Genomic DNA, 16,893 nt, shown 5'->3' on the forward strand with positions numbered 1-16,893 from the left:
AGCCCCTCTTGCACCTCCTTCACCCTGGTGCAGCAATCCCTTTCTGCCCCTGCCTCCTTGAGCACTGGCAAGTGTGCCTGTCAGGGAGCAGGGGCCCAGGCAGCTGGACTCTATGGTGCATTTTGTCTCCCTGCTTGTGCAGACCAAAGTCAAAGATGAGGCCCGTGCCCCCTTCAATTTTCTTGCCAATCAAAGCACACGAGTTTATTGATGATACACACAGGTGGGGGCTTGGGTGGAAGAGGGTCAGTCGGTACAATGGACAGGACGGGGTGCATTTCTTTGATTAACATGCTAGCCATCCATCAGCTAGTACAGGAAAGAGGAATGGGGGAAATACTTCAGCCTTAGCAGTGGCAGCAGATGCAAGTTCGAAGAGCTCCCATGTGGGTGTCAGTTCTGCTAAGTGGTCGTGCCTAGACAGGGAGATCACCACAGGCAAGGACAGCTCTGTTGATGCTGTGATTTGATGTCCGTTATCTGCAGCTAGCAGCCAACGGTGATCCCTTTACCTTTTACCGCAGGAGGAAGACTGCAAGGGAGCAATTTACAATGCACTTTTCCTGCAGACTACAAAACCCACAAGTTGCCCACAGTTCCAGGGAGCCGCTGCCTGGCCAAGAAGAGTGTGGCCCTCCTTTTAGCTATTGGAACTTTCGCCCAAGGAGGAGATGACTGGCTAAGGCTGCATCCTTGCTTGCTCCCACTGCAGCTTCTCTGCCCTTAGTAAACTGCTGGGGCCCTGGGTGGATTCAGTCTCCTTCTGCTGGAGACAGCCGCTTATGGGGAGAAGGCTTCCACGAGCATCTCTCTGAAGGCCTCCACGCCATCTCTCTGTTCCCACCTCTCATAAAGGGGAGCATGAAGGAGAACAGCATTTGGGCAGCCAGCGCTTCCCCAGCCAACTCTGGTTTTTCAGACAAACCCACCAGTGCTTCCAAACCCTGAACCTTTGCACATCCACTGTCCTCGGATATCAAAGGAAACTTCAGGTCTGAAACCGACTTGGCAAGCATGTTATTAATAACCGTCATGCTTATTAGCAGATTTAATCCGGCCTGCTGCAGAAATGACTTGCAGCAATGTAACACCATCTCTTGACACACTTCATGGATGGACATCTCAATCTGGCCCTGATTTCCAATACTGGTGTTCGGGTTTTCTGGGACACACAAAGCCTTCTCCCTCACAGTAGTCTGGGGGGTGGGGATCCTGTTTGCAACCACTGAGACGCTGGCCCAGTGCCTACTGACATTGTGGCTAAGGGGAAAGCCAGCATTTGTGGGCTCGGTGGACATGGTTTTTCCCTGGATGGAAGCACACTTGGTCAGGTCTAGAGCTCAAGAAAAAATTTCTTGGCTTCAGAGTTCCAAATATCAGCTTCTCGGTTGGTCAAAGGGTAATTGTTCTTTATTGATAAGATAGTTTCTTTGTCACCTTCTAAATCCTTTTTACAAATTATTTAATTCTACATTTAATTCCCATTCTTGGGACTTTGGTTTTTCTCATTCTTGAGTTGAGACTAATGTCTTTCATCAACCCTTCCTTAAGCAGCACATGCTTTTGGTCTTTTTTAACCGATTGGTCCATTGTTGAGGTTGGGGAATAGCATTCTAGGCACTTTAAGACCTGACCTGCAAACCAGGTTTTTGTAGTTCAGCAACCGAGCATATCTCATATCCATGGAAACTCACTGATAGGTCTCATTGACAATGTTCTCTAGTGACAGCATTCTTGGTCCCATATTACTAGTCGTGTGTCCTGATCACAGTCTCTTAATGCCCTAAAAGCAACACAGAAGGACATGCCAACACCTAATCTCCCCGCTGCTCTCCCTCTCTCCCCTTCCCTCCCCCTCTCTAGTTCTCAGTCCCTTGCTGCCTTCCTCCATTTCTCCCTTACTAGCTCCCTCATTTCACAATCAGAACTTGCAAATGTTTCTCTCTGAAGTTTCTTCTCACCTGTAACACCTGCCTTTTGCTGGTCCTTAAATAAAAAGGAGTGCTAGGTGAGGGGAGACAAAGAGTGAGCAAGGCAGAAATAGAGTTGCCTCTGTGTCCTGTGCTCCCAGTTGTCATGACCAATTCCCACACTTTCTCCATGATGTCACACCAAATGGAAGGATTTACTTCCTCCCTTTTCTCAGATTATCTACAGGAAAATGATCAAGAACGAGTCAAGTCTGGTTGTGCACTAGTACAGAAGCCTCAGGGATGCCTCCTCTAGATTCCAGCTTTAGAAGCTGGCCATTTAAGCCCAGTGTGCTAGATGCCTGCATGAAGATATAAGTAATTGTGATGCCCATTATTTTATACAACTAAAATAAACTCATAAAATGAGCAAGATCCAGTGATATATGTGAAAACATCATAAAGACACCCATTAATTTGTACATAAAACTAACTAACTAAAATGAAATATTGTCAGCACACCGTCCACCTTGTCTCCCAGTGAGTTTCTGCCCTGTGTGCTCCTCCACCACTGCTGTGCTAGTTTGTGCTGCAGCTTCCCACCCCTCTTTCCATAGCTGATGCCACTTCTGTCCTCACAGAACCAAAGGGAACCAGGATTAGGGGACACTAGATGCTGGTTCTGCTCTCACAGAACCAAAGGCGACTAGGATTAGGGCTTTTCTGGGAGTGGGAATGGAAGAGGAGGTTCTTCTACACAGCTTCACTTCACCCAAGGTCTTCCCACTGGCTCCCGAGCCTATTGTTTCCTTAAAAGAGTAAAAACTTCTTTAGTCACAAACATCCTGAGGACGACTTCCTCTTCCCTTCCTTTGGTGTGTGCTGCCCTCTAGAGACAGACAGACAAACTAGCATCTATGTGTAAAGTCCATCGTTGTTTATGGCTGGATCACAGGCTACAGAGCCAACCTTTTACTAACTTAGGACTCTGTAGAACATTTCCCACATATATCCACCCCAGATTCCCAAACCGGTTCCGCCCCCTCAACTTCATGGACCATTTACAGAGCTAAAATGAGCTCGGCCCACCATGTTCCCAGGTAATCACCATTTTCTTACCAAATTATTCATAACCTGAGAAGTTCCTCTTTTTTTCTCTTTTATGTGGCCATAAAAACCATCTTGTTGAGGTCAACAAGAGCTGATAGCTGGATCAAAAGAGCTTTGCCTCCACTGTTCTTCCTCACTTAAGATCCAAGCCACCAATGAGCCGCGCTCTCCAGCTTCCACTGCCACCAGCTTTTGTCTCTCCAGTGCTGGGCTTAAAGGCAAGGCCAGCACACCACACCCAGCCCTGTGTTGCTTCCATCAGAGTATTTTACTATAGCAACAGAGATGGAACCAGAGCGCTAGGTAAAATAATACCCCTCTCCCCAGTTTGGAGGTACAGATAAAGCCAGTCACAAGTAGCTTGCTTAAAGCAGAAGATTCCAGAGCCAATAGCTGTGGGAGCAATTCAACCATAATTTTGACAAATTGATTGATCCTCGGTATGAACTAGTTGGAAAATAAAAACTCCTAGACAATCCCTCTTAGAGAAGTATAGAAGAGGGACATGGTAACACAGAATCTCTCTCCTTTTCTCTCTCTCTTTCTCTCTCTTTTTTTTCTCTCTCTCCCCCTTCACTTATAAAGAAAGGGAGGTATTAAAAGTACACTTTAATTGATTTTACCTCAAAACCAAAATAGGTGTTTTCATTGAAAATAAGAAGAAATGAAAGAAATCTATTCACAGTTCTTGGCAAGGTGAGACAAAACTAGCAACTGTGAAGTATTGCCCAAATGATGGTCCTCTATAGCGAAAGGTTGGCCGTGTCATCTGATCTGGAGCAGCTGCTTTCTATCAAAACCTGAGGTACTGGGAAGGCTGGCACCTTGGAACTTACTACTCAAAAACACAGAGGGGCTTCCCTGTACAGACGCTCACATCCATGACAAAAGCGCAGGCAACTCAGGAGCAATAATTCTGTTATGAAGAAATACAGTTGTTAATCAAGAAAACGCTGTAATAAAATGGCAGCGTATAAAACTCCCAAATCCCATTTCTTTAGAAAAGCAGTGCAAGATGGGTAAATCTGTCAGAAACAGGTTTATTGGAGTTGCAGGAACTAATCAAAGCCTTACGCCAGTCAGAAAAGTCAAGAGAGAATGAAGAGCTGAACTTCAGTAAAAGAACTCGGTAACCTTAAAGAAACCTGCCCATGTTCCCCGACAGTGTTCCCAGTCCTAAAAACAGCAAGACAGACTATGTTATTGAAAATCTATGACTATTGATTTCTCCTGTTCCGGTGACTCTGAAGAATCAGCTCAAAGGGCTTTTCTTTCATTCAGAACACTTTCAAGGATGAAATGTCTACTTTAGGGACATTCATTGAAAATGTGTAAGGGCAAATATTTTTATTCACTAATACCTGGGGCGTGGAACATCAATTAAGGTTTAAAAAATAGACTGCATCAATTGAGTGGAAATCCTGGGGGGAAAGATGTTCTGAGGAAGAAGAGGTTGGTAAAGCTCCAGCCAGTTTCTGAAATCCATAATGCACGCACAGATCTAGGGACATTATTGAGCATGGTGGCAGAAATGTTTAGTAGCATCCCTCCAAGCAGAAGCTGGTGGAACTCTGCAAGTTTGAAGCCAGCCTTCTCTACACAGGAAGTTCCTGGTCAGCCAGGGATACCTAGTAAGACCCCAAATAGAATAAAAATATAAATAAAAAGACCAAGATGAGCCTAATCTCTCATCTTGGTCTTTTTATTTATATAGGTGCAGAATGGGAAAAATACAGAAGTAAAATCCAAGGAAAGTTTCTAAATTATGCAAATGAGTCTTTAAGGCGTGCCCACAACACACACGTCCATGTGAAAACAATAGCATATTTTTTATTTCTTTATTTTTATTCTTTTTTTAATTAAAATTTCCACCTGCTCCCCGTTTCCCATTTCCCTCCCCCTCCTCCCACATATTGCCCCCTCCCCCCACTCCCCTCCCCCTATCCCCACTCCTCTTCTCCTCCCCCCACACCATTCCCCCTCCCTATTTTGTTTATCTGATTGGATTTGCTTGCAAGTGTTGAAGGAAGTCTCTATTGACTCAGTAGCTGGATGTTAAACTAATGGAACATGCATTAAAGTGGCTGCAGACAAAAAAAGAATATAGTTTTTTTCAGACCACTTTAGTAAAATGAGCAAGCAACAAAAAGCCACCATACTTCATAGCAAAATAGAGCCCCGTGAAAGAAGCAGAGTCCCACTTCCAGTTGCGAAAATAAATCATAGTGTGTGTTTGGGGCTTTGTTTTTTTTTTTTTTTTTAAGAAAAAATTTATTGAAAGACATGAAAACACGAGACAATCTGGCCAACACACAGGAAAACAATAAACTAACACAAGCATTCCAGAGGAAGCCTGCCATTGAACTCGTTAAACAAAGACTACAAAACCACGAAAAAGGAAACTAATGTTGCTTTCTCAGTAAACCCAGAAATTCTACGGAGATAGAAACTAAAAAGGGAGAAAGAGAAGGGGCAGGAGAGTGACAGGAAAGGGGGGAGGAGAAGGGAAGGGGGGGAAAGGAACTCTGAGATCAAACATTTCAATAATGACAATAAAATCACTAGAGTGATAACAATGCATCTGCTTAGGTTTTAAAAAAAAAGATTTGGTGAACATAAGGATGGGAAAATTGAAATTATGAATTCTGAGTAACAGAAAGCAAAGAGAAGAAAGGAACCTGAACACCGCCTAAGCAATCCAAGGACCACCATCAAACAGGCAAACATATGCATATGGGAATCTCTGAAGGAGAAGAGAGAAATGCAGTTCTAATACTCAGGAAATGAAAGACAGAGTATCTCACAAGCTCAAATCCAGGCTGGGCTTCAGAGTGAGTTCAAGGTCAACTCTGGCATCTTAGTGAGCTCTTTCTCAAAGTAAAAAGTACAAAAAAGGCTTGGATATGTACAGTTTCATGTCTTACCTCATACGCATGAGGTCCTAGTTTCTACACCCTGTATAAATAAGTCAATGGTCTCCTTTATTTGGAAAATTCTTCAAACCATGATGTTTTAAACCTGAAAACTAAGAGAAATTTAAGAAGACCAAAATAATTAAGAGGGTAGACCATGATTCTGGACTGTTAAACTAAATATCATAAATACATTTGTTAGGTATTTTGTCTTAAGCCAAACCTCTCTGCCGATGCAAATAATTCCAATCAAACCAAATTAGACCAAATAAAGGGTGACCCCGGAAAAACAAGGTGAGGAAAAGGGAGAGAAGGGGAGACCACGCAAAACCCAGAGACCATGTGTTCATTCTCTGGGGGGCAATTTAAATAGCCTGTGGGAGTGGTCCTGGCCTTCCCTGGAGCGAGGTTATTGTTTGGTGGGCTTTCTTGACCCTCCCTGAGGAGGAGTCACCATTTGAGCAGGCTTTCTTGGAGATGGGGTTTGGACTGAGGTAACTCCCCAGGGGAGGGGGCTTATGCCAGGAGCTGGGGTGAAGCCCCCAGGCAATCAATCCAGACTTTTTATATAAAGGGGTATTAGGGAGCTGGGGTGATGCTTCCAACCAACAACATTAATTTTTACCACATTGGTCTGTAGATTCAGTGTAATCCCAATAAAAATCCTAAACTATGTGTGTTTAACAAACATTGTTTAACGCCTATGTAGAAGGATCAGAGTGATATAGCCCTGGCCTAGCATGCCTGAGTCCCTGCATTCAATCCTCAGTTCTAAAAACAAAAACCTTATGTGGAAATGGAAAGGGCCAAGAATAACCAAGATAATCTTAAAAGTTAACAATCAAGATAATCTACAGTATCAAATTTATATTACATTATAAAACTATATTAACTGTGACAAAATGCAAGGACATTGATGCAACGATAAAGGAATAGGAAGTCTAAAATACACACACACCAACATAACCAACACAAAGGTGATGAGTTCGAGACCAGCCTGGTCTACAAGAGCTAGTTCCAGGACAGGCTCCAAAACCACAGAGAAACCTTGTCTCGAAAAACCAAAAAAAAAAAAAAAAAAACAAAATAAACTGCAAGTGAATTATAAATCCAGATTTGAATGGCAAAACAACAAAGCTTCTACGATATAATGTATATAATCTTCATGGCATTATAATATGGGAAACTTTTGAAGAGACTAAAATTTAATGAAGAAAAAATTGATAAAATTTCTCTTTATTGGGGGATATTTCTGGGCTGAGCATGATGTTGTGCACACGTAATCTCAGTACTCTGGAGGTTGAGACAAGGGGATATCATGTTTGAGTTTCAGGCCAGTTTGGACTACATAATGTTATTCTTTTGGTCTCTGGTCCCTTTAAGGGACAAGCCATGCCTACTCCCAGTGACCTCTGACCCCTGCCCCCCCCCGCCATCTTGAATCTCTCTCGCTGTCCGCTGTCCCCTCTTAACGTAAGTGTGCACACGTATCTCTCTGTCTCTGTCTCTCTGTCTGTCTGTCTCTCTCTGTCTCTCTCTCTCCTCTAAGTAATAAATGTCCAGTTCTGATTCACACTATGTGTCTGTCACGTGTCCCTACCCATGTGCCTGCTCACAGTTGGGAACCCAACGCTGCTCGGGTGGTGGACCTGGACCTACCGCGCGAGCTGCTCCGGGGTCGGCACCCGCCCCTCTGCTCTGCGAGCCCGCCCGGGACTCGCCAGCATTTCCCGCCGCTAGCTGCTCAGGGAACTGCCTGGGGATCTTGGGCAGGCCCCTCAGGAACCGCCTGGAGATTTTGAAACATTACATAGTGAAACTCTGCCTAGAATGGAAGGGAAAAGGGGGGCTGGAGATATGGCTGAGCAGTTAAGAACACTGGCTGTTTTTAAAGATCATCTAGGTTTGATGGCCAGAACCCACGTGGTGGCTCACAACCATCTGCTAATGCCCTCTTCTGGTGTCTCTGTGTACCATGTATTCATGATGCACAGATATACATGCAAGCAAAATATCCATGCACATACACAAACAAAAATGTTTTTAAATGAGATAGCTTTCTATATCAACATAGAGATATGATTATGTATGTGAAAATCAAACAACACAACCTAATACCAACACTTGATAAAAATGATTTAAAACTACTCATATCTTCAGGATTTAACTATGCTTTAGTTATTATATTTTAGTGTCTGTTCTTTGTTTGTAATATACAGATTGACAGCATACATATTATATGTTGCGTAAGAAGACTGGCCAATAAATTTTATACTATTCAAATGTGCTGATTAGCACATTTATCGTAATGCTTCCTGAGGGGAAAATCTTATATATGAGCACTTCAATTGCTGACTCCAAAATTTTGGTCCAGACCACTTTTCCAAACTAAATAATTTTCAAAGCCCTAAGTGTAGTGTATCCTATCTTGTGGTCCTTATAGAACCCTTCATAATGGACTCATAATGTGGTAGAACGAGGGACCCCTAGAGGGCTGTGAGAAAGAAAAACAAGAAACAGCCATGCGGTCTGGTCAGTGTCCAGCACAGGCATGTGTGCAAGCTGTCATGTACTCAACCGACCACATAGTTCCCCTGAAGCCCCTTGCCTTTGCCCTCCCTTCTCATTCTAGCAATCACTGCCTCCTACTCTAAAATAGCCAAATCACAATGTATTTAACTAGAAGACACAAAAAAATGTATAAAAGTCCCAATCTTTGAATAGTGAAGGGTTTGGAATTTTGGGACTAATATACCCTGGGCCTTGCTGTACACATAGAGTAAAACTGTTCCTTAGAACACAGCCTGGGCATTTCTTCCCTTGGTTTCCCACAGCAATCACAAGACTCTGAGCATAATGGCATCTCCTTCCTACTTCAATTTATATGCCATCCTTGCCTAATCCTGGAGCCTGGTTAACTGCTTTGTTTTCTGGCCAGAAGAAAGAAAACAAAGATTCACATGCTTGGACATTCCTAGAGCCCAAGTCATTGGCACCCCTGTTTCCAGCTCCAGCTTGAGTTGTCACATGACATAGTGCCACCTAACAAAGCGAGCCTGAACCCACCCATGGACGTACACAAAAATTAATGGCCTGTAAGGCAGACTTTGACCAAGAGATCAGACGCTTAGGAATGTGGCTCAGTGGCAGAGCGCTTGCCTGACTTTATCAAAAGCCCTGGATTTTCTCTCTAGCACCACATAAAATAAACACACACACGCTTTACATTTCCTGCCGCTGACCCTGTTCTCGGGAACTGCAATTTCATCAACTGTGCTTTGAAACATTATGTCTAGACAGTAACTAACTTTTGTGTTTGCTTTTCATCTATCCTTACCTTAGTTCCCCTTTTTCTTTACTCGTGGTTCCTCATATTGCGTATCTGACTAAGGTGTCACCAGGTAAGGTTTTGTTTCTGGCTCTATTTTCAAGTCCTGAGCAAAGAAACCAGAAGACTTTTAATTTTTAATGAAATGAGCTCTGTGGTAAAAGACAGAACTTCGCTGCTCCTCAAAGGTAGCAGACATAAAAATAAGATTTCTATGATGGAATAGAGCAACATGTCACAAATAGTCAAAGCCTGATGAAATATAAAAGCCCCTCCACAAACCAAGTGCTTTGTCCAGGAAATTGTATTGAAAACTAAGGTTTTATTGTTTAGATTTATTTTTCTTATTTTATGTGTATGAATATTTTACCTGCATGTATGTCTGCATCGTGTGCGTGCCTGGTGTCCACGGAGGCCAGAAAGGGTGCTGGGTCCCCTTGGGACTGGACTTACACATGATTGTAAGTCATCATATGGGTCCTGGAAATCACACCTGTGTCCTCTGGAAGAACAGTCAGTGCTTCTAACCACCGAGCAGTCCCATAAGCAATATTCTCAATAAAACATTAAATACATTTATAAAAATAATATATTTTATGAGATCCTAGGGATTCTATAGTATGACCAAAACCTAGAAGCTAGAAAGAGAAAATAAGGAAATGTCAGTCACTAATCACATTTTCAGGATAAAGAAAACATAAACAAAGATAAATGAAGCAGTTCTCCACCAGGCCTCCTACTTTGATGGGAGCAGTATCTATCGAAATTGCCCAAATTCCAGACTGTTAAATAAACAACCTTCTATGAAGACGCTGATCGTAATCAACATTGATCTTAGGGAGAAAATGCTATAAGCAGGAAACATTAAGAACCTGTTGTGCTTATTAATTCTATTTCGCACAGTAATAAATTATCATTCTGTGTTTTATTTTGAAAAGGAAGTTCCATTTTATTTGAAAACATGCTATACCCTCTGCAAGCTCAGTAGGCTGAGTAAATGAGGAGGCCACAAGCTCAAACAAAGCTGCCTTTATTAGAGCTCCCCTTCCACCTTTCAGGATGGTAATGGTCGGCCCACTCTCAATAGGGGATCAAATTACAGTTGCAGGAACCTATGCAGACAGAGTTAGCCCTCCACCAGGCTTCCATCCCTGGCCTTCCCTCCCAATGCTCCCACACCCCTCTTCAAGCACACACATTGCCCAAGTTCTCAACACAAACCTGACAAGGCCCCATTGGAGAGGGTGAGGCACTGTTGGTTGTAAATACCCCCTCCCTGCCCCCACCTCGCCCTCAGCCTGAGCACACAGGAGACCTAACAATAAAGCTGACACTGTTCTGGCTTAAAAGCAAGGAAGAGCCACAACTTAAACAGACAAACCAGTGACAAACTTCAGTCTGGGATGTGGGGTAAGTGTAATGTAAGCAGCCAGCATGGAAAAATAATCTTACGCAGGAGTTTCTTTAGAAACAAGGCCGATGAAGTATGAATTAAAGAAAGAAAGCCTATTTCCTGAGCCTTGAAAAGTTCGGCTTCATGGGGAGTGGGGACGATTTAACCAAATGAGCCCCATTCTTAGAAAATTATCCTTGAGTGCACATTTAGATGGACACAGATCCGAAAAGTATTTAATGAGAAAATCAAAATAGCAGGCTATCCCTTGAGTCTTTTAACCTCATCCTATAGTGACATTTCACTTGTGTTTTAGTAAATAAAACTTGCCTGAGGATCAGAATAGTAAAACAGCCACACTGGCCAGCCTTCTAGACCAGGCCGCAATAACACACACCTTTCATCCCAGTAGACACAGTGGTTGCCATAGAAACCAGGCGGTAATGGTGCATGCCTTTAGTCCCAGAACTGGAGAGGATTATAAAACAGGAGACAGCTCTCAGTCACAGTCTCATTCTGAGATTCCTGGAGGCAGGATCGCCATTTCGAACCGAGGTGGAGGTAAGAGCCAGTAACTGTCTGTTTTGCTTTTCGGATCTTCCGGTTGAATCCCAATTTCTCTCTCTGAGTTTTTATTAATCGTACTTTATCATCCCTAAAAAGTGAAGAAACTGACTTCTCCCTGACCACAGACAGTCACAGGCCAGGATCCTACTTTTCCTAAAATGAGAGCTGCAACCTTCCAGGGAAATGCTGGTGCGTCAGGAAGTGGGCCACGCCCCACACTAGGCTCACCCAGCACTTGTTGGATCCAGCTTATCTTATAATTAACCTAAATAAAAACAAATAAATGAAAATGGAACACCAGAGAGAGATTAACCAAAGAATACTGATTCTTATTTGAGAGTAACAGGGGACATTACCGCTCGAATCCACAGAGCACAGTACACCGTGGGCATACTCAAAGAGTCTGAGGCGAAGCAAGCAGTAATTCCTGGCCACAGTGATTGATAAGAAGTGTAGCATCAATCGAGTGTTGAGCAGAGCGCTCCTGGGCAGATAACCTTCTTAAAGGGCTCTTTATGTCAAGTTTAGCAGCATCTACACATGCCTGTGGTTCTGCTAATCTTCTGTTATTCTCGGACAATTGTCTGTAAGAATCCTTCCCTAATAACCTGTCAGCTCCATTGATGTTTTATGAATATTTCTATAAGGACCTCCTCTTTAATCCTGACACAGGTTCACCAGCCTGCTCTCTGAAGCTGAAGTCCCACCTCCAGGCCTTTCTTCCACCAGTCTGCCCTCAATAATCTTCAGACCCTTTGTTTCTTATTCTTCAAACTCACCCTTCCCCTTAAAATATTCCCAGGGTACCACTGTATACAGTAGTTTCTGCTGCCTCTTAGCACCAATAGGAAGCGTTTGCCCATGACTAGAAGATCTTCCGGATTTTATAAACATACAAAAATAGTCTTTAATTTTATGTATTCTCTCTCTCTCTCTCTCTCTCTCTCTCACACACACACACACACACACACACACACACACACACCTTGAACCCAAGGACGAAGACAATGTCTTTTCTTTTCTCTTTTACTTAAACATAACTTTTTTGATAAAGCACAACTCTTAGATGAACAAATTTAAACCAATACAAAAGTATAGCTCATTTATGACATATAGTTACTTCACTGTCAGTTTGGGCAACCAATAAAAATATCTCCACCTAGGTAAGCAAGTTGAATTCATAAATGCTTTCTTTGTGTAAGCTCTAATATGTATTTGGCATATTTAAGATGGCTCAGTCTAAAGCCAGCATCAAGGGCTATTGATAATCTGTGATGCTCATCATCCCTAAATAGCAGCTCAGAGAATCTCTTTGCCACGCAAGCACAATGAAAATCAGAGAAGTTACAAAGCACATTGTCCCCACGTGCAGACTGAAGAAACGTTACGTCAGCAGGGCTTGGGGCACATGACAAATTACAGTTTGGTTAGCACTTTGAGAACTTTCACTTTGACCACCAGATCCTTATGACTGGCTAATGCTCTGATTTTCTTAACACAAACTCCAGACTCCTTGAATAAAAAAAATAGCGAGCTCCTGCTGAATTCTTTCCGGGAGGATGCAAGCCCTTCGCTTTTTATGTTGTCATTTATATTCTCAAAAAGGGTAAGGATGTTAAGAAGAATCTCTCTATCCCATTCCTTGTTAAAGAGGGAAATCAATTCTGATGGTACTTTACAACTGACCAGCTCTCTTGTCATGGCTGGATTTTCAGTAAAGTTTATAATTAGTTTCATAGTCTGTATCTTGGTGAAGTGATTTCCCAGGAATAACAAGGCAAAAAAGTCTGGAAAAGAATAGGAAAGCAAATGTTGGTAATGATTGGTCACAGTCATGTTGGTTAGCAGTCTTAGTCCAGCCATTTGTACGGCTGAGTCCAGGCGACAGATCATGGTGTCATCACACACTTGACTGATGTAAGTCTTAATCTTGCCCTGATTTTCGGAATTAACACTCAAGTTATTAAGGGCATTGTAAGTCTTTTCCCTAATAATGGGATCTCTTGTTTTTATCAGTTTTGCGATAATTGGGACCCCACCCAATTCACGTATGGCATTTTGATTAAATGAATATGCTGCATTGTTACCCAGTGTGACCAAGGCCACCTCCTGAGTAAAAGGGTCATTTGTTCTCTCCAAGATGTTAAGGACCTTTTGAAGGTCAGGAGCACTCAGAATATCATCAATTTTATAAGGAAAGCTGAACTTGGTCCTGCGTACAGGCCACGTTGTGGCTGGAGTCTTGGTGCTCTTAGTTCGATTCTTTTTCTTCGGTTTTCCACTTGCCCTATTTCTAGCCCTAGAGCCACTCCTGCCCGGGTGGCAACCTCCACCCCTGCCTCCTGGGCAGGGCAAACTCGATGTCAGGGTCCTTCTCCCAGAGATAGTACCAATCCTGTTCCCTCTGCCTGCCTTCGCACTTGCCTGTTCCTTCAGGATCTTGAAAAGGGCCTTAGCCTTAGCTTCTAGGCCCCCTCCACCCTGGGATTCTGGGTGTGCTTCCTTCTTTACACCTGGACCATTCTCAGGTCCCACATCTACATCAACCTTGGCCTTTGAGTCATCCTGAGGTTTGTCTCCTGCCCCCACCCCAACATTAGTCTTAACTCCTTTCTCAGTTTTGCCCCCCATTTCCAGTTTGTCACTACAAGACTCTTCCACCTCTTCCTCCTCCTCTTCCTCCTCTTCATCATCCCACAGTTTCTCATTCTCGTCTTTTCCCCAAGTCAGTCTGTATACACAGTAGCAGGCACCAGCCCCAATGACCATGCCCGCAGCCACACATCCAGCTTCCCGGGTGCGGCCCATGGTACAGCTGGGGTGAATTCCTTAACCAGGATACAAAGCTGGCTTGCTCTGGTCCGCAATATTCCCAGGTCAGGGGTAAAGTCTTCCAATTTTGTAGGTAGGAGAAACTACAACAGCAGATACAGTGAGACCTGGAGAGAAAGGAGATTTCAGACTTGTGACTTATCCAGTTGTGCCTTTGTACATAAGGAGACTGGATCACTTGCCTGCAAACATACAAACATACAGAGATACTGGCTAGCATTGGGGACTTGGTATCCTCTTCATTATTCCTTTCCTTTATCTGGAAGCAACTTTAGAAGTTTTCCAAACACCCAGATTCTCCAATCTTATGTTCTTCTACCCATCCCAAGAATGCTAAATTGAATAAATTGATATGTTGCTTATGATCTTTACCCTTCCAGATGTCCTGAGTCAGGGTCACAGGGTCACCCTCACAAATACTACCAGAGATTCCAGTAGTCCCTTCCTTCTTTCCAGCTTCTTGCAGATCTGCAAACAAAAGAATACAGAGGTCTGATCTGAGAATTCAAGAGCCAGATAATTCACACCCAACCTAGGATATATATCCATCTCCCAGGCCCTTGCCCTTCGCTGCAGTCTTTCTTAACTTCTATTACCTTCCTCAGTGCACAGGAATGTGGCATTATCTCCTTCCCCTTCCTCCTTGGATGATCAGTCTCCTGCCCCCTCCCCACTACTCTATCTGACACTTCTCCCAAAGATGACAATATCCACCCTTCCTCGTAAAGAAATGGACAGCAGTACCTAGAAATCAGATACACTGTGAGTGCATCCACTCCTGCTTCTGCCACCCCGACGATCTTGAAGAGAGCCTCTCACTCGATTGGACGATTATATATGGCTTTCCACAGCTCTGCGAGATTTCTTTCCTCCCTCATCTCAGTTTCTAAGTTCACCAAACTTAAGGACTAACAAACTAGGTGCCTATTAGACCAACACCAAGGACACTGTACCACACGGTATTTTAGAATAATGTCTTCCCTGTCTCCAACCCAGCACTCGCTACAGTTAGTCCCACCTAACCATTCCCTCAGCTTCTTATCTGCAAAATGCTTCCCTTGGTAAGCTCAGGACCAAAGTAAAGAGATGCAGGGAAAGTCTAAATCCACTCGAGTTCATTGTCATCATTATTGTCTACCCCAGTAGCCCTCCCCTCTGCACCCCAAACAGTGTCATCACGTTTCCTCTGACCTACTTGATTCTGGAAATCGTTTCTGCCTCCCTGCTTCTCGTTCGGACTGGTCTTCAGGAACAAGATCCAACAGATGCAGGCGCTTAAGCGGAGACAGAACACAAAACTTAAGCCGTCTAAATGCCAGCGTTCCCAAATCTGGGACCTGATTGATCAGACGGCTTTCACGTTTTTATTTCTCACCCAACCCCCAGTTCTTTGGACTCCGCTGACACCACCCTGACTCTATAGTACTACATCCTGGCATTCCTTTATGCGGTGGTCGGCCATTTTCCCAGTAAAAACCACACCCCTTTGGGAAACGCAGGGCCGGAGGCGGGCCCAGCGAGTAAGAAAAACTCGAGCTATGGAGGATGACAGATCTCTTCAGTTCTCCCCAACCCAGCCCACCCCCAAAGATAGCCATTTTTTTCTGTAGGACTATGAGAGCTGTTCTTTTTCCTGAGGCGGGGACATGGGAGGACAGACACGAGTTATGTTAAAGCCCTAAGCCATCACCACCCTTTTATGGTCCCTGGACAAACTCAGCTTTTAGACTGACATGCAGAAATTCAATGTCGATTATCCCTTAGCTCTTAAAGGTACTGCGCCCTACTTAATAACAGTCTTCACTGCTTCTAAATTCTGTCTTCGTGGATGGATCCATGCACCAATTCATAATAGTTGCCCTTCCAGATTCAGAACATGCCAAAGACACCCCCCCCCAAACTCCCAAACCCTAATCTGGGGTCTCCCCTGAAATCTGTCCCTCCAGTGTACACCGTTTTTTGTTTTGAGTTTTTGTTTTTTTGTTCTAAGACGGTCCGAAGACATTGCAAGAGTGTGAAGAGAGCAGACTGAGTGGCTAGCATCTCTGTCAACAGCTACCCAGAAGACAGTGATCCCAGACATCCCCCATCGGCAACACAGACCTGTTGGGATCCAGGCAACTTCTCCTGCTTCTGCAGCACGCCTGCCCGCTCAGCAATAACACCGAGAGAGCAAACACAAAACGTAGCGCAGAATTAAAACGATGTCTGCACACGTCGGCTTCTGCTCACGTGACGGTCACGTCACCAGTGAGATCAGGACACCAACTACACTCCCGCCAACACTGCGACAGGAGGCAGCATTTCCCCTTCCTTCCCTGCCACACCAGGTCCTGCTATTCATTTCCTCTTTGTTTTGTTCCCAAACTAGGAGCTTCTTTTGTGGTTAGAATTTGCCTTTCTATGGTTAACACAGAGGCTGCGTTGGCCTTTTCTTTCTCTTCTAGGAATAATCCTGGCTTTTCTCTATTCCTGCCTCAAACGCTTTTCCCTTCTTCCCTCCCCCTTTCAGCTGGGAAAGCCCAGCGTTTCCCCAGCACTCCTATACCAAACAGGATTTTAGAAAAGGAGACAGGGAGTGGAATTATGTTTCTTAACATTTTCTGCCCACTTATTTAAAATCAGCTTTACTTTTACACTGAGGATATAAAATTATGCTTTTCATTTGTGTGAAGAAAATTTGAAGTAAAAGAGGAGAACCCAGGGGACCTAACTAATTGTAATATATATGCATTTATCACACATTTTCTACTGATTGCAAATAGTTGCTTTCAAAATGCACTAATTTGTTTTTAAAACGGAAAACTGGAATGTTTTGAATGACTTATGAATATTCTAAGA

General features: G+C 43.6%; 2 protein-coding genes across 3 annotated transcripts; both read right to left on the reverse strand.

Annotated features, from left to right (window-relative positions):
- Positions 1–214: 214 nt before the first annotated feature.
- On the reverse strand, positions 215–9,305 carry Armcx6 (armadillo repeat containing X-linked 6). The gene is made up of 3 exons (XM_057760725.1): positions 9,292–9,305; positions 7,549–7,721; positions 215–1,339 (listed from the first exon to the last, which is right to left on the reverse strand). The coding sequence occupies exons 1-3, from the start codon at positions 9,303–9,305 to the stop codon at positions 753–755; spliced, it is 774 nt and encodes a 257-aa protein (XP_057616708.1). The 3' UTR covers positions 215–752.
- Positions 9,306–12,243: 2,938 nt separating this feature from the next.
- Armcx1 (armadillo repeat containing X-linked 1) lies at positions 12,244–16,271 on the reverse strand. 2 transcript variants are annotated; one of them, XM_057759219.1, is made up of 4 exons: positions 16,156–16,271; positions 15,248–15,326; positions 14,425–14,520; positions 12,244–14,159 (listed from the first exon to the last, which is right to left on the reverse strand). In XM_057759219.1, the coding sequence occupies exon 4, from the start codon at positions 14,026–14,028 to the stop codon at positions 12,637–12,639; it is 1,392 nt and encodes a 463-aa protein (XP_057615202.1). In that variant the 5' UTR covers positions 14,029–14,159; positions 14,425–14,520; positions 15,248–15,326; positions 16,156–16,271; the 3' UTR covers positions 12,244–12,636. The 2 variants fall into 2 exon arrangements, with proteins under 2 accessions (XP_057615202.1, XP_057615203.1); XM_057759220.1 differs by having other exon boundaries at positions 15,244–15,326.
- Between the last annotated feature and the right edge of the window lie 622 nt (positions 16,272–16,893).

This window comes from Chionomys nivalis, chromosome X, assembly GCF_950005125.1.
Source record: "Chionomys nivalis chromosome X, mChiNiv1.1, whole genome shotgun sequence".
Classification (NCBI taxonomy): Eukaryota; Metazoa; Chordata; class Mammalia; order Rodentia; family Cricetidae; genus Chionomys; species Chionomys nivalis.